This window comes from Pundamilia nyererei, unplaced genomic scaffold (assembly GCF_000239375.1).
Source record: "Pundamilia nyererei isolate P.nyererei 1_Seehausen unplaced genomic scaffold, PunNye1.0 scaffold00059, whole genome shotgun sequence".
Classification (NCBI taxonomy): domain Eukaryota; kingdom Metazoa; phylum Chordata; class Actinopteri; order Cichliformes; family Cichlidae; genus Pundamilia; species Pundamilia nyererei.
In genome coordinates this window covers 3,069,602-3,092,122 of record NW_005187460.1, presented here as the reverse complement: position 1 = coordinate 3,092,122, position 22,521 = coordinate 3,069,602, and the positions used below count along the sequence as shown (strand labels likewise).

At 40.3% G+C, this 22,521-nt stretch overlaps 4 protein-coding genes across 4 annotated transcripts; 2 read left to right on the top strand and 2 right to left on the bottom strand.

Moving 5' to 3' along the window:
* The first annotated feature begins 558 nt into the window (after nucleotides 1–558).
* Nucleotides 559–6,561, top strand: slc25a17l (solute carrier family 25 member 17-like). Its single transcript, XM_005734664.1, has 9 exons — nucleotides 559–891; nucleotides 1,064–1,124; nucleotides 1,500–1,566; nucleotides 1,824–1,978; nucleotides 2,244–2,360; nucleotides 2,453–2,598; nucleotides 2,767–2,862; nucleotides 3,510–3,595; nucleotides 3,703–6,561. The coding sequence occupies exons 1-9, from the start codon at nucleotides 817–819 to the stop codon at nucleotides 3,848–3,850; spliced, it is 951 nt and encodes a 316-aa protein (XP_005734721.1). The 5' UTR covers nucleotides 559–816; the 3' UTR covers nucleotides 3,851–6,561.
* dxo (decapping exoribonuclease) lies at nucleotides 6,461–10,615 on the bottom strand. The gene is made up of 7 exons (XM_013911271.1): nucleotides 10,551–10,615; nucleotides 9,315–9,774; nucleotides 8,934–9,160; nucleotides 7,472–7,691; nucleotides 7,255–7,390; nucleotides 7,072–7,166; nucleotides 6,461–6,995 (listed from the first exon to the last, which is right to left on the bottom strand). The coding sequence occupies exons 2-7, from the start codon at nucleotides 9,770–9,772 to the stop codon at nucleotides 6,854–6,856; spliced, it is 1,278 nt and encodes a 425-aa protein (XP_013766725.1). The 5' UTR covers nucleotides 9,773–9,774; nucleotides 10,551–10,615; the 3' UTR covers nucleotides 6,461–6,853.
* A 277-nt stretch (nucleotides 10,616–10,892) lies between these two features.
* LOC102212348 (serine/threonine-protein kinase 19) lies at nucleotides 10,893–13,855 on the top strand. The gene is made up of 7 exons (XM_005734663.1): nucleotides 10,893–10,958; nucleotides 11,273–11,368; nucleotides 11,456–11,598; nucleotides 11,690–11,925; nucleotides 12,239–12,336; nucleotides 12,428–12,575; nucleotides 13,397–13,855. The coding sequence occupies exons 2-7, from the start codon at nucleotides 11,275–11,277 to the stop codon at nucleotides 13,440–13,442; spliced, it is 765 nt and encodes a 254-aa protein (XP_005734720.1). The 5' UTR covers nucleotides 10,893–10,958; nucleotides 11,273–11,274; the 3' UTR covers nucleotides 13,443–13,855.
* A 2,566-nt stretch (nucleotides 13,856–16,421) lies between these two features.
* On the bottom strand, nucleotides 16,422–21,171 carry LOC102211875 (ras-related C3 botulinum toxin substrate 1-like). Its single transcript, XM_005734662.2, has 6 exons — nucleotides 21,113–21,171; nucleotides 19,787–19,858; nucleotides 19,243–19,360; nucleotides 18,906–18,968; nucleotides 17,163–17,331; nucleotides 16,422–17,057 (listed from the first exon to the last, which is right to left on the bottom strand). The coding sequence occupies exons 1-6, from the start codon at nucleotides 21,145–21,147 to the stop codon at nucleotides 16,927–16,929; spliced, it is 588 nt and encodes a 195-aa protein (XP_005734719.1). The 5' UTR covers nucleotides 21,148–21,171; the 3' UTR covers nucleotides 16,422–16,926.
* Between the last annotated feature and the right edge of the window lie 1,350 nt (nucleotides 21,172–22,521).

Here is a 22,521-nt window from a genome sequence, read left to right as displayed (position 1 = left end):
ATTCAGTTGTTTTCTTTACTTTTTAAAAAACGGCTGATTAGTCACATGTTCTAATTTTGCTACTTGTTTAGGTTCAAAATAATATTGCAGGATAGTTTTCTTTTTACAAGATATTATATTCATCATGGGAGCTCATCCTTAGAGCTTAGCGTTATAAAGAGAAATTTCTCCATGAAATGAATTGGAGAAACTGTTGATGTGAAGTAACATGAAACAGAAGTGTATGCGTACAAGCCCAGATACAGTCCAGCATGTGTATTTTACATAAGTGTACTAAAAAAGCATTAGTGTAAGTCTCTTAGACCGTGTGTTGTCATATCTAGATGATTATGATATCTAAGTCTGTCCCTTTGGGGGTGTGTCAGAAAAAATCTGGAAAATCACACATGCTGTGGTGACCTGCCGCAAATAAGTGCTGTAAAATCCCATATAGTTTTTCCACCACTTCTCCTTCCAGTCCAGTAGGTGGCTAATAAATTCTATGCTAAAGTTAATGATTTACCAAAAACAGAAGAAGAAGAAAGAACCGGCAGAAGAGTCAACAAAAGAAGAAGAAGAAGAACCTGTCCAATCAGCGGCATCTTGGGAGGAACTATCCCCCGACCAGAAGAGAGTGAACCCAATCTGACAGTTTTTCACTCTCTTCTTTGGTTTCTGTTTCTTGTCGCTTTTCGGCTTCCTATAACATGAAGTTGTGAATAATTATTGTTTAAAACGTTTCCACTGTTCGGAAAACCCGGACATCTTCCATTGGGTTCACGGCAGTTACTTCCCGGTGTTTAGCTTGTGTGGTTGGACCGGGGAGAACCTGCAGAGATGTCCGACAACGGTGGCTCGGCCGTCGGCCTCCTATCCTATGAGACGCTGGTTCATGCTGTGGCAGGTGCAATGGTGAGTAGCTTTGTTTCTTATTTATTTGTTTTTTATGGGGGTTGGGGTATTATCCTTCTAATAGCAGATAGCATGGTGTTGAAGAAACCACTTTAAGCTGAACAATGGTGTTAGATGTTGTGTTTTCAGGTGTCAGTATGGATGTTAATGTTGCAGTGCATTGTCTTTTTAGGGGAGTGTGACAGCTATGACCGTCTTCTTTCCTCTGGACACGGCCAAAAGCAGACTCCAGGGTGAGCTGGGGGGCTTTATCATCTTGGACAGAGGTCACCTGATAAGCTGCAGAGTTGAAAGAGGTTTAACGCTGGGGTCATTATAGAGCAACCGTAACTGCATCCCAAAGAGTAGCGCACTGATAAATGTAGTTTTTATTTTACCTCATAAACAATCCATTTCTGTTTGTTGTTTCATGTGTCTTTTTTTTTTTATTGCAAAGCACGCTCATGTTCAGCTCTATATGAGACATAAAAAGGTGTGTTATGCCTTTCTGCTTCCACTCTTTTATATTCCACAAGCTGAGATAATGCAGTTAAACTGATCTTTGTGTGTCGAGTCATTGTCCAGAGACTCATTGCCTGATTTCTGGCATATTTGTGTTTGTTTTTCAGTGGATGAGAAGAGAAAGTCGAACTCAACTCCAGTCATTCTGGCTGAGATAGCAAAGGAAGAAGGCTTGTACGTATAGTGTTGGAATTTAAAATCACTGAGGCTTCTGGTTAGAAATTACACAAGTTAAGCCTTGTTTTACTCTTATTTGACCATATTTATAATTTAACCAAATGTTATGAACCAAAACAAGGTAATCACAGATATAAACAGTTAATGAAAATAATTGGTAGCTGCAGCTGTAATCTAATCCATGGTTTAGGATGATGTTTTGGCCACATGACTGAAAACACAGTACTCAAATGCCTCATCACTACCTCTCCCAGTCTGTCACTGTACAGAGGCTGGTTCCCAGTTATCTCCAGCCTTTGCTGCTCCAATTTTGTCTACTTCTACACGTTTAACTCGCTGAAGAAGCTGATGGCATCTGGTCCAGGCCAGTCCAGACCTGGGAAAGACTTGCTCATTGGAATTGTGTCAGGTAAGTACTGACCTGATGGAAATTGTCTGAAAGACTTAAATGGATGCAAGGTGTCCAATTAAAAGAGAAGCCTGTAGCACAAAAGGCAAACTTTTCAAAAGTGGAGGGAGTGACTGTGTGACAGATGTCTGGATTGAATGGATGAATCCTGGATTTGTGTGTGAAACGTTTGCATGCATGTATCCCATAGACTGTTTGCAAAAGATGGTGGTGTTATCCTCTGGTTTGTGGATTCTAGAAACTTGAATATCTCTTGTTCATGTAGGAGTGGTGAATGTGATCCTGACCACTCCCATGTGGGTGGTCAACACTCGACTGAAGATGCAGGGGGTAAAGTTCAGAAACGAAGACCTCCACCAGACTCACTACAGAGGCATATTTGGTGAGCGCTTCATATCTGTTAAACAGGTGAAGATTTCTGACGTGCTTGTCTTGTGTCTGTGTGATTGTCAAACCTCACTGCTTCTCTTTCAGATGCTTTCTCACAGATCATAGCCAACGAGGGGGTGGGAACTCTGTGGAACGGCACTTTGCCCTCTCTCGTCCTCGTACTCAACCCTGCTGTGCAGTTCATGATTTATGAGGCCATGAAGAGGAAGGCAGGCAGAGGAGGGAGGAAGGTAAGAAGACTTAAAGAGAACCAGTGATTTATGCAATATTGCCTTATTGAAGCTAATCAGTCAGCATCCTGTCGTTCCATAGCTGAAGGGCTGTGATCAGGAGGGACCCTGTTTAGACCAATCTAGCGATCAGTCACCTGACCTGTGAACTTTTGTCTTTTACCACAGATATCCTCAGCAAAGATTTTTCTCATTGGAGCCATTGCCAAGGCCATCGCTACCACTGCCACGTATCCTCTGCAGACAGTTCAGGCCATACTGAGGGTAAATACTCTAATACAGAAAATGTTATTCCTGTATTCTGTTTTTCAAAGATTAGGCTGATGAAGTTCAACATTTTTGCAATGACAGAAAATTCAGTAAACAGACAAAAACAACTACAAATTGTATCTGTGTAATTTTATGTGTGCCAAAAGCAGTCTATTACTCTTACAGGGGCAAAATGATGTTTCCTCAAAAACTAAAAACTAAAGTGGAACTCCTGGCTGAGTCTGGGACACAACATTGTGTAAATTTGACTTAATTTTGTGTACACTCCTCAGAAACTTTATTAGGGGGAAAAAATTTCTGATCCGGTCCCAGTAGATAAGAACGCCTGCTACCAAAAACCATGCTACATTCACTTATATCACATTTCTTTCCCATTCTGATGCTCAGCAGCAACTTCACTATATCACTAAATTAGCTGAGTTGCTCCAATGTGATTGGATGATTAGATATTTCTATTGATCAGCAGATGAACCGGTTTAAACAAAGTGGCCGGTGAGTGTGTATTAATAGAAAAATTTAGAGAAACCAGAGCATCTTTATATGGTTAATACCATCAAACACTCGATGCAAATATGCATGACTGGTAAATGATATTGAATCTTTACTACACATGCATCACTTGTTTTATGCTTTTTCATCAGTTTGGCCAGTATAAAAATGACGCCGAGGGTGGTGGTGTGATGGGGAGCCTTTCTAACATTTTGTTCCTGCTCATGGACCGGATCAAGTGAGTGCAGCATCTCTAAAATTACACTATCTAGTCACTCGACTCACAACAAGCACATGTGTGAATATGTAGCAGTGGTCACAGTTGTATACCCGTGTTTATCGCAGGAAGCACGGTGCTCTCGGTTTGTACAAAGGCCTGGAGGCCAAGCTGCTACAGACGGTACTGACGGCTGCACTCATGTTTGTTGTGTATGAGAAGATCGCTGCAGTGACCTTCAGACTCATGGGGATGAACAAGAAACTGAAGCACTGAAGACTGCTACCTGAACACAGCAAACCATCAGTGCACTCATCCTCAGTAGGTTTTAAAGCCTGCTGATGCTATTACTAACATTATGAATTGTTTCTGTCGCATAGGCACGATAATATGAGCCCGCAATGGTGCTTTGGGAGCCCCACATTCCTATTCCATTCCCAAATTATATAACAAAACCAGAGGGGGGTTTAATTATTGCTATTGTTAACCTCTAACTGTGAACATCTGTGCATACACATCCTCTCCACTGGTGCATTTCTCTTGGTTAAGCATGGTCCTGCAGGGACTAAAGTTAACTGAGTTTATGTGACAAAGAAAAACATACAGACATTATTTATTAGTTTGGTTTGCTGTATAATATCTTCTAGTGTGAGGCGAGTTAAACAGGTCCTGTATTGAGTAACTGTTTGAAAAGAACACCTTTCAAAGAGCTGAACTTTCTACTGTTAAAAAATAAAACTCTGTCAGGTGATGATTTAAAAAAACAAAAAAACAAAAAACAGTTAAGGCAAAAGAACACAAATACACCTGTTTGGCCTCTTTCTGAGAGATGTTGGCTGCACTGAAAGACTGATACAGCTCTCGTGGAAATATACATGCTCTTTAAGAAATTACTGGTTCAAATCAATGGGCCAGACTAGCTGCTTTCCCCTGGTCCGAGTTTTTGTCATGAGTCTGCTGTAGTTTCATATTTCACTATAGGAGATGAATGATATTTGTCTTTACATTTACATTTTCATATGAATTTGAAAAAGTGTATTTCAATTTAAGACTTTTGTCTTAACATTTGAGCTTTATTGCACGTGATGATAAGTTTACTGCTGCCTTAATCTAAACCACTGGGCCATTCTTTACATACACTTAAGCTTTTAACTGTGAATTTATCCAGTTGTGAAATCCTGCAAGATGGAAACCTCATTAAATTAATTTAATATAAATTGAGGGAAAAGCACAGTGAATATGCGCCTGCATGTGCTGCAGTAGTTGTAGGTAGCAAGTGCCTCTGATTGTAATGCATTATGAAAAAGAAACTGTATGAACTGACATGCAGACGAGTGACAAATTAAAGGAAAAAAACAAGCTAAAATCTTAGTTGTGCGTCCACAGCATCAGTGCACCTCAGCATGTATTCTTCAAGTCTTTGGACCTACAAAGATAAACAGTATTCTTCCAAAAGACACACCCTCATTATGTTGCTGGTGGTGGAGTACACCAACTAACACCTACACACAAATTTCTCTCAAATTAGCTTGTTTTGTGATCTTGTGACTGCAAAAGCTGTAGCTTCTGATTCATGAAACCAGTCAGAGTATAATATTTCCTCACTGCAGGAATTAGAGGTTTGTTTCCCCCATAGACTGAATATAAAACGTGGATGGATCCACTATCAACTACTGATTAGCTTTGTACTCTGCATTTTAAGGTTTTGGCTGCTAAAATGTTGTTGTTATCAAGTTTTGGAGGGTTTATGAGCCAGAAGTGACTATTTATGGATGACTCTGTGGCAAGACTGGAACACAAGCTTCTTTGATAGTTTACTACTGGTGAGATTATTACACGACAAAAGACACCAATGCTACAAAAACTGGTTAAGCTGAGCAGACATCTGTGTCGGCATGTACCTGTAAGTCAGCGTAGCCACACCTTTTACTTTTGAGCTTTTGTAAAGTTTATATAAGAAAGCAACCATGTGGAGTTATGACTGGGGCTAACAGGTTATAAAGACAAAAAGAAACTGTATCAGGTTGCAAACACATTTATTTTTGTTGTAAAGCTGGGCATTTTAACATCAAAGGTTATAGGGTTTTGACTCTTTTGAAGCCAGTCTCACTCTAAAGAGCTGCAGGTTTTGGCACTTTTTCATTTTGATGCTTGTCGATGGTTTAATTCTTTTTTTGTCACTCGTTTGTAAGTTATTCAGTGACTGTTGATCTACACAAACACTTGATGCACTGAGTTTTTTCTACTGTTTTCAATATCGCAGTGTTCGACGTGCGCTCTTTTTCTTTCACACAGATGTCTTCCATTATGTCTATCAGTTCCCTGCGAGTAGTGTAAACTTGTCGGGGATCGCAGTGATTCACAGTATTTGTCACAGTACTTTCTCTCTCTCTCTGATGTGGTAAATGACAGTTAATGCTGCCTTTCAACTTGATGCCGGTTGACAGTTGATCCACTCCTCCTGCTGCTGTTGTTGTTAAACTGGTTTTTCTCTCTTTACGTCTTGGTTATAACCAAGAGAGGCGCTTCCCTTTAACACCGCAGCCTTTAGACCTTTTGTTGTTCTATCAATACTCTAGCCAAGTGACACATTCACCAGATTTCAGCTCCTCTGCCAGTTGTCACTTATATTTGGTAGCAGTTAGGAAAAACAGCTCCAACTGTTTTGTTTTGTTTTTTTTTGATTAAAGCTTTACAATTTTGTTTTTTATATTTTACAAAATGAACTTTGTTTACATCCAGTTCTTATTTGATATCATCTTGACTCATTTACAATAACAAACAAAACACAACACAGATTTTCTAATTTTGTTTAAATAAACATAACACTGTTTGTGGGTTGTAAATTATTGTTATAACCAGGGAATAAAAAAAAAAAGATTGAGAAACAATATGGATTTCTTTAATTGTGTTTTGTTTAGATCATTACATGCCAGATAAAATGTAGTTCATCACTGCTTTAAAAAAATAAAAGAATCCCCCCAGAAGACTGAGTAGTGATTGGTGAGCTCATGCAAATGTTTACCACGTTAAATGTCCTCCACTGGAGGTCTACAGGATAATGATGCATTCGTGACCATGCCTCAGGTGGAATTTATACTTCTGCAATTCAGTTTATCAGAGCGATACGTAGGGTTAAATCTTACGTCACAATATCCTATGCTGACGTGCACCTCCCTTCCTCAAAACAACTGTGATTGGCCTGTTTCCTCCTCTTCTAATTGACTGGAAGGGAATGAATCAACTCCAGGCTTTCAGACTTCAGTGCAGAAGTATAAATTATGCTTTAGGCTCATATTGGGAGTCTTCACTTCTCGTCATCTCCTCAACATACCAGTGTGGCAGGAAGCAATACTGAGAGTCTCTGTGGGCAGAGTAGGTGACATCTTTGTAGGGATCCCAGGAGAACAGGTACACCACTCTGAAATGACAACAGAAAGAGATTAACATGTATTTACCCCAAACCAGAATATTTTAAAAGTGTTATTATAGCTCACCTATGACTGTCTTCGGTAACTACACGCTTCACAAAAGACAGGAAATCGCAGCAAAAGTTCATGCATACTGTCGGCTTCCAGCAGTTGTACTCGTTCTGTTTAAAAGATGTACAGAAGGCTCATGAAGTGTGCTCATGGTGTGCTGCCAGATGTTTTTAAATCACGAGTTATTTATTGCTTTACCTTGATGAGATGGGAGATCTTAGAAATGTGAAAGGTCTCCACGGAAACGACGACCCCTTCCTGATCTCGGAAACCTGCCACCACTCTAGGGACTCCCGGGAGAAAAGACTGGGCCCACCACTTAAGCAGTTTGAACCTGAGGAGCGCCAAAATAAAAGCGTTACCATCCAGCCAACCACACAACGTGAAAATTATGAGGCTTTACTTTATCCTGTACCTGTGGAAGTTGCTGCGCTGTTTGGGGGTGCAGATCTCTGCCGAGGTCTTCAGCTCCACGTAACAGGCAGGAGCAGCCGGAGCTTTGGGATCTTTATCCCGACAGTCCACCTCGCCGGAGAACAGCAGTCTGTGATCCGCGAGCCGAGTTTGCACCACAGTGCAGAAGGCCTCGTTGGTGTTAACCACTCCACCAGGGTCAGGTAGACTGTGGGTATTGTCTACAGGAGAGACAAAGGTGAAACTTTACCACTGAAAGCACTGTGCTAGGTTTAGTTTTCATATCTAATATAATGGACACACGGATATGTACAGAAAAAATAATGATTTGAAGTCAGTGTTGGGCATTATAATAATCACATTACATTTTTATAGAGTGTAGTAATTTTAATTAATCGTGGTAAGATCAACAATCATACTGCATTTACGAGTCTTTGCTGTTACTCGAGTTCTTCAATTACATGAAGATAACTTTTTAAAAGGACAGCTGCTGGAAGCGGCCATCAAAAGATAGGCACTGTGGTCATAAAGGGATGAACATAATCAGCAACAATACTCAGGCTGTGTCATGTAAATGATGCTCAACTGGTACTAAGGGACCCAGCAGCCTGGACTGCTGACACAAAGCAGCATGGATCTGTGTTTTCCTGTTGTTTATCCCCAATTCTGCCATTACCAGTGCAGCACAAACCAAGAATCATCAGCCAGGCAACATTTTTCTAGTCTTCTATTGTCCAGTTTTGTTGAGCTTGGATGAATTATAGCTTCAGTTTCCTTTTCTTAGCTGACAGGAGTTGCACCTGGTGTGGTCTTCTGATTACCTCGATTGTACTAAGTGGTTGTTTGAGTTACTCTTGCCTTCCTATCAGTTCCAAGCAGTCTCTCTTTGATCTTTGGTACCAATGAGGAATTTTCACCCTGAGAACTGCCACTGACTGGATGTTTCCTCTTTTCAAACCGGTCTCTGTAAACCCTAGAGATGGTTATGTGGGAAAATCCCAGTAAATTAGCAGTTTCAGAAACCGTTACCCAAGTGTGAAATGGTAAAAGGTGAGGTACAACCTGGACAGGCTGCCAGTCTATTGCAGCATTAACACAGAAACAGACTCCACACCAATTACCCAACAAGTGTGCCTGGAGAGAACCCACACAGGCAGCAAAGCTCACACGAAAACAGCCGGTGAAATCAAACCTGCACCTTCTTTTTGTGAGGCAAAAGTACTGTTTTTGTTTGGGGTTTTTTATTATACCATTAGCATTTTTCCCCATAGTGGAAATCTCACATGTTGTGCTTCCCAGGCACAAATGGATTGAATATAAAACCAGTTGATTATGAGGTATGCCTGTGAATCATCAGCTGTGGGTAAGGCAGTTTAAATCAGTACCCAAAGTTTCAAAAAAAAAAAAGAAAAAAAAAAAAGGAAAAATAAGGTACTTGTTTACTGCTACATAAACCCACCTACCTGCACATGTGTATTGCTCAAACTTGTATCCCCAGTACATCATCTCTTCATGCCTCTCGGTGCGGTTCTCCCGTTCCCTGTGAGCAGCTTCCGTTTCCACCTCACTGATGTAAAATGTGCCCCTGAACCTGGTGACTGCTAACAACCAGCCTTCCCTTGTCTCATAAGGAGTGGTCAGCAGCTTAGTTAGGTGGCCCCGCCATGTCACAAAGTCGACATCTAAAGCGCTGGAAAGAGTAGAGGTTGATCAAAGAATACATGTCCAGTAGGAACTGTTGTGGTTAGAGATCAATAATGTTTATCTCTCTCTCTCTGTGTGGGACCTACTTGATCACCTGAAGAGAAATACAATAAAAACAGGAACCTCACAGCTACACTTACCGAGGTGAGGCTGCTGCCCCTGTTGGGTTAATCTTTGATTTATTGGCTACAATCCACCGGAGAATATGGTCCAGCCTCTCCTTCACACTGTCGTCTCTTTTTATAAAGCGATCCCTGTATCCATCCCTCAGGTTGAAATTTGGATTCCTGTCAGGCTCCACGTAGTACCTCATCTGCCTGCTGTCGTTGAAGAATCTACGCTCAGAGTCGAGGGAAAAACATCCCACTTCCACAGGCTGTTTGTAAACAGGAAAGTCTCTTTCATAAAGCTCTCTTCTCGTGCTTAAAGTCCTGCAGCTCAAAGGGTTTTGACCCAGAGCCGACTCAGACCGATACTGGTGCTGTGTGTTCGTTCTGAAGTGTTTATTCTCACGAGGACTTCTGCCACTGTCGTCTCTTTGTCTTTTGTACGAGGACTGATGGCTGTGACAGCTGATGCTGGATCTGTGGGGGTCCATAGCTGGACAGAAAGAATTTATGAGTTTTTGTTCTTTAAGTGCAATTTTTTCAGGGATAAGTTAGGTTAGGGTTAATGCATATGTGCATATTCTTTAGCTAACTTTTAAAAATATAACAGGCAACTTTGCAAAGAACCGATTATAAGCTGTGTCCTTATAATCGGTTTGCATCCAACATCCAAAGAAGAGCTTTGGATGTCCTTCAAGAAGCCTGGAAAACTATTCCTGAAGACTGCTTAAAGAAGTGACAGGAAAGCTTTGCTAACAGAGTTCAGGCTGCGTTGAAGAATAAATGTAGTCAAACCAAATATTGGCTTTCAAGATCGTTAGAACTGTACAAAGTTGTTTTTGCCTTATATACTTTATACTCTTGTATGCTTGAACATGTTTTGATAAATCGCTGCACCGGTTCCACATTTTCCTACCAAAATATGAAGACATGATGGGGTGGCTGAAGACTTTTGCACAGTGCTGCATATTTAAAATTAGAAATGTGTTCTTTCCTCTCTGTAACAAATTGTGCACAAACAATGAATTAGTTTAAGTTTAAATGCAGCATGTCTGGACCTAGAACCGCCTGATGTGCTTATAACAGTTTATGTATTGAATGTTGAATGGAAAAGAGGCAGGTAATGTCTGGCGTGTGTCTGCACTGTTTCTCAATTAAATGCATGTTTAAAATTAACAAAGGTTTCCTAATACCGCTGTTACTAACCCCGCTACGAAAACTAAAGAGTACTTTCATGAATAAATAAGACGTAAGTAAGTGATAACCTACCTCTTTACAGCACAGCGAGCAGAGGTTGCTAAGCTAACGTTAGAAGTTCCCTGTTTATATTATGTCAGAGGAAATAAAATAACAGGCTTGGTACAGGAACAACAAACATACGTTTGTTGCATCTTTACCGACTAAAACCAAGAAGTAGCTGAGTTAGAAAAACGCTGCCTTGTTTTTGTAGCGGGACAGCTAACTAGTCTCACACGCTAACAACAAGCTAACGCCACTTCCGTGTGCAGTTTTCCATCCAATCCGCTGCTCGTTGGTAGCGGCGACACTTCCTCTAAAAACACTGTAAATATCCGTGAAAAGAAGAGTTGCAGCAGTTCCCTGTAGCTGTTGGGCTGGTTTGTGGCTCTGACAGAGAATAAAGTGATGTAAAAACACATTATTGGGTTTATTCATCAGGTAAGGACGAAAATTATTTTCGAGTTCAAATAGCTCGGTCTAATGTTGATAAACGAGCTAGCGTTAGCATGGCTAACGGTGTAGTGTTTTTAACCTAACAAAACTGAGGGTACATTTATGGAATATATGAGATTATGTCTTATAATTCATTCATCAGAAATTGGCAAAGGAGTGGATCTTGACTGTGGGGCATTATTCTTAATTAGTAGGAAATAATGATATGATTGACCATTTAAAGGTCTTTTAATAGGCTCTACGTTGTGTAGCGAGGAAAGCAGCATCTTGGAGTGAACAGGTGCAAATTTCTCCTTCAGGTATGAGCAGGAAACGGGCTCTGATTTCAGACGCTTTCAATCTGAAGAAGAGAAGAAATGGCACAGAACAATTTGGAGCTACTGCTGCTGAAGATGGTGGGTGTGAGTCCTAAAAAATCTACAATAACGTGATCAAAAAGCTCTTCATTTGAAGTTCACACTGTCATTTCTTCACTTTAAAAGGACCAGCTGACATTAAATCCAGTCTGGAGTACCTCATGACCCTATTTCCCAGAAAGCTCTTCAATGATGCACTGCCTCAAATTGTGCTGAAGCACCAGCTCTACAGCATACACAGTGACAAGACTTTGGTGGACAAGGAGGTGGTAAGGTGGATTTTAAGTGTTAGAAATGTTTGTGTAATCATTTCTGCAGATTCAGATGTGAAATACAACTCGTTGCTGTCATCGGTAACAGAATAAGATGCGTGAACGAGGAGATCTGCTGATGTTCCAGCTCGGGTTCGACGCAGAAGCCTTTGGGTTGGTTTTTACTTCTGACTACAAGGCCAAAGTGCTGGTGGGAGAGGAGGGCAAAACCACAAGAGCCACCGTGGAGAGGTTTTTGGAGAAAGTGGTGTCCGCTTGCACAGATCTGAGCTTCACGAAAGACAAAATGCTGAAGGAGTTTCTCTTCACAGACTCTGAGATAACGTATGAAAGACACCCATATATTGCATGCGTTTATTATTTAGCTTTATCATTCCCAAACTTTCTATCTTGGACATAGTTTAACATTTAACTTCCTAGATAAATAAAAAGCAAAGCAACACTGCTGACAATGACTGAAAGAGTTTGACATTTATTTAAAGGGGTAGCAGAGAATAACATTTTCTGTGGCATTAAAGCTGTTTATACCGATTTCCATAACTTTGTGCTTGGCATTATTGAATGAATGTGTAACCTCTGACTTGGCCATTCTGAAAGATAAAGATCAACTCAGAATCTGTTTTCTCCCCACACACAGGCAGCTGGTTAAGTCTGGGGTCCTGACTGTGAGGGATGCAGGCAGCTGGTGGCTTTCCATTCCCAACTCTGGCAAATTCACAAAGTACTTCATAAAAGGTTGGTGTTGAATCTCACTTGATTGAATCGTAACAGCGATTTCCTTTAGTTACGACACCCATTAATGTCTTTGTTCTCATTTTGCCGTTAGGCCGTAAAGCAGTGCTCAGCATGGTTAAGAAGTCCAAATACGGCGAAGTCTTAAAGGCAGAAATCGAGGAGCGGCGGACGAATTCACAAGTGAAATTCCATATGAAATACCACATTCATGACATTGTTGGCGCAGAGCTGGTAGAGAGGTAATACGACTGGATGCTTTTTACCTCCTTTCCTTACCTTTATCTTAGTAGGTCAGTTTAACCACCTGTTAAGGCATTAAATACAGCTGCTCTCAATCGTATTTCAGTAACTGGACTAAATTTAAGAAAAATTCCCAATCCGACCATCTTTGATTTCTCTGAAAAAAGTCCAGGGAGACTAGACCTGTGTCTTTCAAAACTTTTTTAGGTCAAGTATCTGGTACTATGACTTCAGCAATGTGGAATTTCAAAATAATCTCACATTCAGTTGAGCGATAATTAGCTTAAAAATTTGCTAGTATAGCTTATACAGGCCAAATTTAAAGGGCTGTAGAAAAAACAATTCAAAGACAGGAGTTTAAGTTTATAACACTTTCATGTGTTAACCTCTTATAAATGGATCACCTCATATTACATTTAATGTGTAGTTTTATTATCACGAAACTACTCTAATCAGATGAAGTTCTTTGTGATGTACCAACAAATGGCATCATCTGACATTTCCAATTTCACTTTTCTAGAAAGATTTGGTGTTTGGTAGTAACAGATCCAAAATGTATGATGGTGTTCTGCCTTACTTTCCCAAAGGTTCCCTTTTTCCCATTTGGTCTATTTACAGGATTATTAGTCTTTATGGTCACTAATGTGTGCGTGTTACTGTCAAACAGTTTTAACAACTCTTGATCTTTAAAATTACGTCTGTCTTGAAGTGTGGTTCCTTTTCTTTAACGTCCAAAACAATCTGACTTGTTTTCCGCCTAACTCGAGTCATGTTTTCGTCTGATCCCACTGATTTTAATGAATGCTTTCTTTCTTTCCAGCATACCGACAACTTCAGGGACCCTGTTGCGATCTGTGGATTCGTGAGGCTGACGTCAGGCGCTGACGGACGATGAGAAATTTATGAACGGAATGAAAAGTGTTTATAAAAAGACTGAATGGACTAATTTAAGTATTCAAGTGCAGATTCTGTGCCAAATGTGCTACTAATGACCTGTGATGACGAGACGTTGTCAAGTTTTGGTTTATCTTGTAATAAGATTTATTTAAATTTCTTGGCATCACATATGAGATTCCTTGTCTACATGGAGTTCACAACCTAATGGCAATCATTGCCTCTGTGCTGAGTGTTTTCAGGAAACAAAATGCTTTGTTACAAATAAATGAGATTTCCCAACATCCTGTTTGAAACTTGAAGGTCAGTTTTCCAAAATCAAATAATGTCCCGCCTGTCAAAGCTTGAAACTGTGTCACCTTTAAGTAAAACGGATTACATCATTTTTTGTTCGCTGCTTCTCTCATGTTGTCTCTTCTGTTTTTGTGCTCAGTCAGCATCACTTGTGTGCAGCATTCATCCTTTGCCCGTACTTAACTGTATTTCAAACCCTTAGAAGGGTCAAGCTCATTAATTGTTTTGAACAGGCCCCTTTTCCTGAGAGCTTCAGACAGGATTTTTCATGTCCCACTAATAATTCCCAGGAATTGTTTTTCACTCATCTCGTCCAAAACCTCACAGTGTATGTATGGAGTACAAGTGCAGGACTGAGCTTGAGATTAGAAGTTCTATTTTTAAGCTAAAAGTTGTTTTTTTTCCTTCTAGGTTTTCCCCAACGTGACTGCTCCACTCTGTGTGCGTGTGTGCAGATTTGATCTTTTGACTACATCGATGTCATAGATATTATAGTTACATTGAGTCCACTTTATTTGGAAACTTCCTTGTAACCTTTTGTAAACAGTTTGGAAGTGTTTGTTAAAAGAATAACTGAACAGTGATAATTGTGGGTTAAATTACACTGTAAAATGGCACAAAATAGTTGTGATCATATTTTGTGGAGCTCTGCTCTACCAGCTGATTGCACCGCTATGTCTGTCAACCCATCCCCACAAGAAAATATCAAACACAAAGGGGACAGTGTCTGACTCCAGTGAGCCACAAATGCACCAAAGAGGCTTTCCCCAACACAGTCCTCATTTATAGTTCTACAAAACTCCCACTGACAGGTGGATTCTCCTGTTTCAGTGCAGCTAGCCAACAATGGATAAAACCAGTTGTTGCTGTCATATGCAGTACATGGGTAACTCCCTAGATTGCTTTTGTAGTTTTAGTATCCTTCTTTTCTTCAGAGTTATCAGTTCTGTGACTAGTTACACTCAACAAAAATATAAACGCAACACCTTTGTTACTGCTCCCATTCCCCATGGGATGGACGTAGAGACCTAAAATTCATTCCAGATACACAATATAACCATCCCTCCCAAACAGTGGTCACAAATCAGTCCAAATGTGTGGTAGTGGACACATCTGCTATATTGAGATAATCCATCCCACCTCACAGGTGTGCCACATCAGGATGCTGATCTGACATCATGAGTAGTGCACAGGTGTACCTCAGACTGCCCACAACAAAAGGCCACCCTGGAATGTGCAGTTTTGTCTCACAGCAAAATGCCACAGATGCCACAAGCAATGAGGGAGCGTGCAATTGGCATGCTGACAGCAGGAATGTCAACCAGATCTGTCGCCCGTGCATTGAATGTTCATTTCTCAACCATAAGCCGTCTCCACAGGCGTTTCAGAGAATATGGCAGCACATCCAACCGGCCTCACAATCGCAGACCTCGTGTAACCACACCAGCCCAGGACCTCCACATCCAGCAGGTTCACCTCCAAGATCGTCTGAGACCAGCCACCCAGACAGTTTCTTTTAAGAGTGGGGCTCAATACATTTAGTGCTCCACTTTCATTCTCAACTGTAACAGTTACAAATTGGTGACAAGCCCTTACCTTAACCCGAATCTAACTCAAACTTTAACCCTCAAAAAAACATTAGGGTCAGTCAAAAGGTTTACAAAATTTCTTTATATCTCTGATGGTCAAAAACTGATGATCACTGGCCCATCTACACAGTAGAACTGCTTTAATTCTTCATTGCACAGATTCACCAAGGCACTGCAAACATTCCTCAGAGAATTTCAGCCATATTGATATGATACTGTCACACAGTTGCTGCAGATCTGTTGGCTGCACCTCCACGATGAGACTCTCATTCTACCACATTCCAAAAGTGCTCTACTCAACTGAGATCTGTGGAGGGCACTGAAGTGCAGTGAACTCACTGACATGTTTGAGAAACTACTTTGAGATGATTTGAGCTTTGTGACGAGGTGTGTTATCCTGCTGGAAGCAGTCGGAAGATGGGTATGCTGTGGTCATAAAGAAGTGGACTTGGTCAGCAACAATACTCAGGTAGACTGTGGTGTTGGTACTCGGGTGTGTGAAGAAAATTGCCCCCACACCACCAGCAGCATCAGGATCCATCCATCCATTTGATATGTACTGCTTATCTGGTTTCAGGTTGCAAGGGAAGAAGTTTAAGCAGAGTAATCTGGTTCAAACAAGTAACGTAAATCAGTTTTCTTGCTTATTCTGATTCTCCGTTTGAGCTTCAGGGAAGTCGTCTTGAGCTTATTTGTCTGTAAGGACTGTCTGGATAGATTTTGTGTTGATGAGCAGTTGAGTGTATATTAATGAAGATATTTCTGAGACAGTGTCATTAATTGATTTTTTCTAAAAGCATAATGCAAAATATATTTTTAAGTGTTATTCTTGTGGTTTAATATGTTGCCCAAAACGTACATCTAATCTTATTTTATTGCTCTAACTAATTATATCAGTGATCGGGAGAAAAATGTACATTTTCATTTACATTAAAATATGTTTGAATAATGGTGAATCTTTATTTTTCCAGTATGGTATAAATGAAAGATTCACAAGAATAAGTGAGTCAGCAACACTTCAGCCATTTTTGCCATTTTGGCTCAAAGGAAAACAAACAGAACCTGTTTTAGGGGAATTTCTTGGCTTTAAAAAACAAAACAAAAAAGCACAATAGCTTTTCTTCATAAAGCTAAGCGTATACAACATTCATTTCTCTCTGCTTCAGACTTCATTTACTTCATGGGAGTGAATTAACATGAACCATTAAGGCAAATAATTAATTACCAGTAAAGACGTTACTCCAAACTTCACAGGTGGTTAGTTCAAGTGCAAGCTCTTTGTTGACACGCCTGCTTCCATAGAGAGAAAGTGGCGTTTTTAACTTATAAATGCTTGATGTGGTTGAGCAGGAAACAGCAGCAGACTGTCAGCTGTGTTTTAAAGAGACAACAGATCAAAGAATTTCTTTTCGGCTAAAATACAGCATGTGTACAGTCTATTTGAAAACATTTCTACTACCAAAAATCAGTATACACTTTTAGGAAGCAATGTCTCCTAAAATTGACCTTACAACTGTATAACTGATGCACACATTGAAGGACAGAATCTGAAATACACTGTTTCAGTGAAGTCTTAGAGGAGAAGGCACTTCTTTGTCTTCTTGGTGATAAGTGGAGGGGACACGGCAATCCTGATGGCCTCATCAAACAGAGTTTTAACGCCACGTTGAGTCAAAGCTGAGCACTCCAGGTACTTGACAGAACCTGAAGACAGGAAACAGAGAGCCAGATTCCAGGTTTATTACTGGAATCTGCCGTCTTCCGTGATGATTTAAAAGAAAAAGTATTAGAGATAACTGAAGCCATTACCAATCTCTTTGGACAGGGCCAGTCCATCAGGGTAGTTAATGGGAGAGATATTAGTCTTCTTCTCCTTCTTGTGCTTCTCTAAAGCGTCTTTGTCATCTCTCAGATCCATTTTGGTCCCCACGAGGATTATGGGAGTGTTCTGACAATGGTGTCTCACCTCATGAATCCACTGCAAAGAGACAATGTTTATGAGTTTAACTTCCCAGCTCGGCCTGCACCACCTTGAACACTTTATTTTATTGAAGCTGCAGCTACTTCCTATTTGCATTGTCATTCTTTTGATTTTTGGTGAATGAATCATGTGGAGCATTCCTAAATGGAGCTTGTATGTTCTCCCTGTGCTTTTGAGGGTTTCCTCCTACAACTCAAAGACATTTATGTTGGATTAAGTGGTGAATCTAATTTGGCTGTAGGTGTGGATGTGAGTTCGACTGGTTGTTTGAAGGCTTTAACTCTAAATGTTACAAAATAATGCTTATTACCTGGCTACAAACATACAATGCCATACAGTTGCTACATTATTTAAAAAATAAAAAACAAAAGAAGTTTCTTTTAAAGGGGGAAGACGGGAGTAAGACACCTTTGAAATCCAAAGCCAGAGCAATAGGTCAGCATTGGTACACATTAGATTATCTAAAATAACTGTGATAAAGCAATTGCCCCTAAACCTAATAACTGGTAGTGCCATCCTTGGCAGCAAGAACTGCAATCAAGCATTTGTAATAACTGCCAATGAGTACTTCACATCACTGTGGAGGAATTTTGACCCACTCTTCTCTGCCGAATTGTTTTCATTCAGCCCCACTGGAGGGTTTGCAAGCATGAAAGCCCTGTTTAAGGTTACCTAATCATCTCAGTCAGGTTGAAATCCAGACTTTGACTCCAAAATCTTAATTTTGTTTCTTTGAGCCATACAGAGGTGGACATGCTGGTGTTTTTTGGATCATCGCCCTTCTGTATAATCCAAGACCTCTTGAGTCTCAGGGCATGAACTGATGGCCAAAAATTCTTCAGGATTTTCTGGTAGAAAGCGGAATTCATGGTTCCATCAATTGCAACAAGTTGTTCAGGTCCTGAAGCAGCAAAGCAGCCCAGACCCTCATACTAGCACCACCATGTTTGACTGTTGGTATGATGGTGTTCTTATGAAATGCTGTGGGTCTTGGGGATCATCCAGATGCTTTTTGGCAAATGTGAGACGACCATTTGTGTTCTCAGCAGTGATTTCCACCTTGGAGATCCAGTCTGCTACTCCTGGCTGCTTGCAGTGGGCTGCTTAGTTGGCATATGTCACACTTCAGAGTAATCACACTTAGTAAAAAAAAACTTTTTTATTAAGAGAAAATATGCCTAACCTAATTTTGATGGCACATTTTAAAAGTAAAAAAATGCTAAATATTTTGTCGCCCTTTTCCACTTTCTTGTCGTTTTCTGGTTTTATGAAAACTCACTACTTAATAGAAATTAACTGAGACAATATTCACTAATAAAAATTAATTTGTAGTTGCGGTTTCTACTTTCCATCATGATAGAATCCTTTGGGACATATAGTTACATTTTTCCTTTGAATTTATGGTTAGGTCTTGATCCACAGCAGCTTGTGCTTGCTTTGCAGCACAGGCACAATATAAGTAAATGTCATGATATTGATATGACAGTACTGACACTGTCAGTACTTCATTAGTAAAACCTTAATAGGATGACATTGTGCAGCCACCTTTCCATAATATAGCGACTACTCACCTTATTACGGACATTTTCAAATGACGCAGGAGACACGAGGGAAAAGCAGATGAGAAAAATGTCCTGGTAAGACAAAGAAAGCAAAACAGTCAGAACCTCAATTCTTTATATTTTGAAAATCAGTGAAAAAGCTGCCAATGTCCAACGGAAAACTTAAAGACCTTCAGAAAGCATGGAGAACTACTGCTGAAGACCACTTTTAAAAAAATCATAGGAACATCTTACTTCGTTGGAAGTGAAATATAAAGAACTAAGGAGTGACTCAAATCTTTTGCACAGTAATGTAAGTGAAGTATAGCACAACATTGTGTGATCTTTCTTTTTGTGGTTGTTGTACCGTCTGTGGGTAGGAAAGGGGGCGGAGTCTGTCATAGTCTTCTTGTCCTGCTGTATCCCAAAGGTTCAGGCTCACCGGCTTCCCATCGAACAAAAGATTGGCGGAGTAGTTGTCGAACCTGACAGAAGTGATGAAGCGCAAATAAACCAAACCCTTCTGGCTTTATATAGACTGTCAAAATATAACTACTGAAAAAAACAAACAACTGAAGTGGAAGTTGATATCTTATCTGCCTTATTGTAGACTTTTATGGCAACTGCTCTCTTAAATTTCACTCACTCGGAAGCTTGTTTATCAATGACTTCATGCCACAGTTACAGTAACAGCTAAGATCAGAATGAGATAGGCTGAAGGGTTTCCTCATAACATCCTGTAACATGTATTTCTGGTCTAGTTACAGTCCACTGCTGTGATTGTAAGCTCTTCTGCAAGCCAAATTTTCATATGCATTGATTTTAAAGGAGGGTGGAGACCGATCACTGTTTGCTAATCTTGCTTTAATAAATAAATAAATACTCACTGCACTGCAAAGTGAGATACTCACACTGTGGGGATGTACTCTCCAGGAAAGGCATTGGTGGTGTAGTTTATGAGCAGACAGGTCTTACCTACTTCTCTGTAGGTGAGAAGAAGCTGGATTAGCATTTACTGAGAGAAGGCAAAAAAACAACAACAATGCTGTGTCCGAACTGATGGACAATCAACTTTGTTACACTGGACTCAGGTTACCAAAACTATTTAGGCAGGCACACAGCCCCTCCCCTCACTGGCAGCTGAACATATGAACAATAGCTGACATCCACATTACTGAACAACACTTATCACAACACAACAGTTGTCAGAAGTATCTGGTACACATGTGAATGCTAGCTGTTTAACTATCAGTAAATGTTAGCATTAAAGTAGCAGCTATAGCTAATCATAACACAGTAACTTTAATGTGGGAGTAGATGTTATCAGTCGTGTTATACAGTTATTTTAATAAACAGTGTTAATATAACAACATAACACAGTTACAGTAATGTGCAAAAGTCCTGAGTAATCATTTCTTTATAGTTTGAAATGAATATGGGATGTAGCAACAGTTTACTGAAACATGCACAAATGTACAAGCCCAAAAGCCAATATTTGATGACCTGAACCTGTTGCGACTGATTTACAGTCCAGTTCTTGTGTAAATTACTGACAGCCACCATGCGAAAAAGATTATGTCTGATGCGGCTTTGGCAAACAGTAACTGATCAGCTGAAGGGCCAGACCCATCTCCTTGCTGGATTTGTTTTTTCTGTCTTAAGGCCATGACTTTCAGATATTTTTCATCTGTTGTAGACAGTGTGGTTTTTTGCCTTTATTTGTTCTCCCCTTTTCCAGTTTCCCACCTGTCTCAGGATAAGAAAAATCTTTCTTTTCTGAATTGCCTTGAAAGCCAGATATGAAGAATATAAATAAAAACTTGTCACCAGAAGCATGGCAGCCAAAAAGTAGTGATTTTTTTTTGTCTTTCTTGCACTACAACAGAAAACTTTAGTAGTAGCATGACAATCCTAAATATCTAGCTAATGTAATGAAAATGGACTGACTCTTCACTGCCTCTGAGCACTCAAAGCCTTGTTCACTCATTCATACAAACACCTTTTTCTGTGCTTTCAGTGTAACATTTACACTCAGGTGGACACATCGGAGAGCAACTTGGATTTTGTATCTGGCCTAAGGGTATTTGCACACAAACTGGAGCACCCGGGGTTAACCCAGCAACCTCCCAATCAGTCGGTGACCTGCTCTACCTGCTCTGAGCCACAGCCATCACATTTTACAGGTAAAAACCAGGTGTAAAAAAGAAAATAAAGTAATATTGAGTAAGTGAACTCACCCGTCTCCGACGACGACACACTTAATGGTCTGCATTGCGCTGCAGCAACTGGAGGAATGCTGTCAGCCCAGGAGCTCATTTCTTATCATGCTTCTTTGCGTTTACCTTGAAAGTCGGATGCTGGCGCTGGGCGTGTCGTCAGTGTTACAGTCAAAGCTAGGAAAACAGGTTTTTTGCTCCATGGTAAGGTGGAGCCCTCCATCCATCCATCACTAGTTGTGCGCTTAAAATATAACCATTGAAGCCCATATTCAGCAGCAGTGGTACTACAGAGAGTATTGCCATTTTAATATTGTTTGCATGCACTGTTGTCCATCTTGGGTTCTGAAGTTGAGAGAAATAGGACTTCTCCCACCTTCTTCCTTCTGCAGCTCCTTTTAGCGGTCTCCATTTGTTGCTCCTTCTAGACCTTCCATGCATCTTCTCTGCAGTCTTCCTCTTTTCCTCCTGCCTCTCAGCTCCACATTCAGAATCCTTTAACTTCTCTGACTTTCCAAGTGGAAATTCTGACTTGAGGGAAATTCCAGCTGAAATGTTGATTTGTAGTCCAGATAACTTGTATTTTATATCTATATATCTATCTATATATATATCTATATATATATCTATATATCTATATCTATATATATATATAGATATAGATATATAGATATATATATAGATATATATATAGATAGATATATAGATATAAAATACAAGTTATCTGGACTACAAATCAACATTTCAGCTGGAATTTCCCTCAAGTCAGAATTTCCACTTGGAAAGTCAGAGAAGTTAAAGGATTCTGAATGTGGAGCTGAGAGGCAGGAGGAAAAGAGGAAGACTGCAGAGAAGATGCATGGAAGGTCTAGAAGGAGCAACAAATGGAGACCGCTAAAAGGAGCTGCAGAAGGAAGAAGGTGGGAGAAGTCCTATTTCTCTCAACTTCAGAACCCAAGATGGACAACAGTGCATGCAAACAATATTAAAATGGCAATACTCTCTGTAGTACCACTGCTGCTGAATATGGGCTTCAATGGTTATATTTTAAGCGCACAACTAGTGATGGATGGATGGAGGGCTCCACCTTACCATGGAGCAAAAAACCTGTTTTCCTAGCTTTGACTGTAACACTGACGACACGCCCAGCGCCAGCATCCGACTTTCAAGGTAAACGCAAAGAAGCATGATAAGAAATGAGCTCCTGGGCTGACAGCATTCCTCCAGTTGCTGCAGCGCAATGCAGACCATTAAGTGTGTCGTCGTCGGAGACGGGTGAGTTCACTTACTCAATATTACTTTATTTTCTTTTTTACACCTGGTTTTTACCTGTAAAATGTGATGGCTGTGGCTCAGAGCAGGTAGAGCAGGTCACCGACTGATTGGGAGGTTGCTGGGTTAACCCCGGGTGCTCCAGTTTGTGTGCAAAT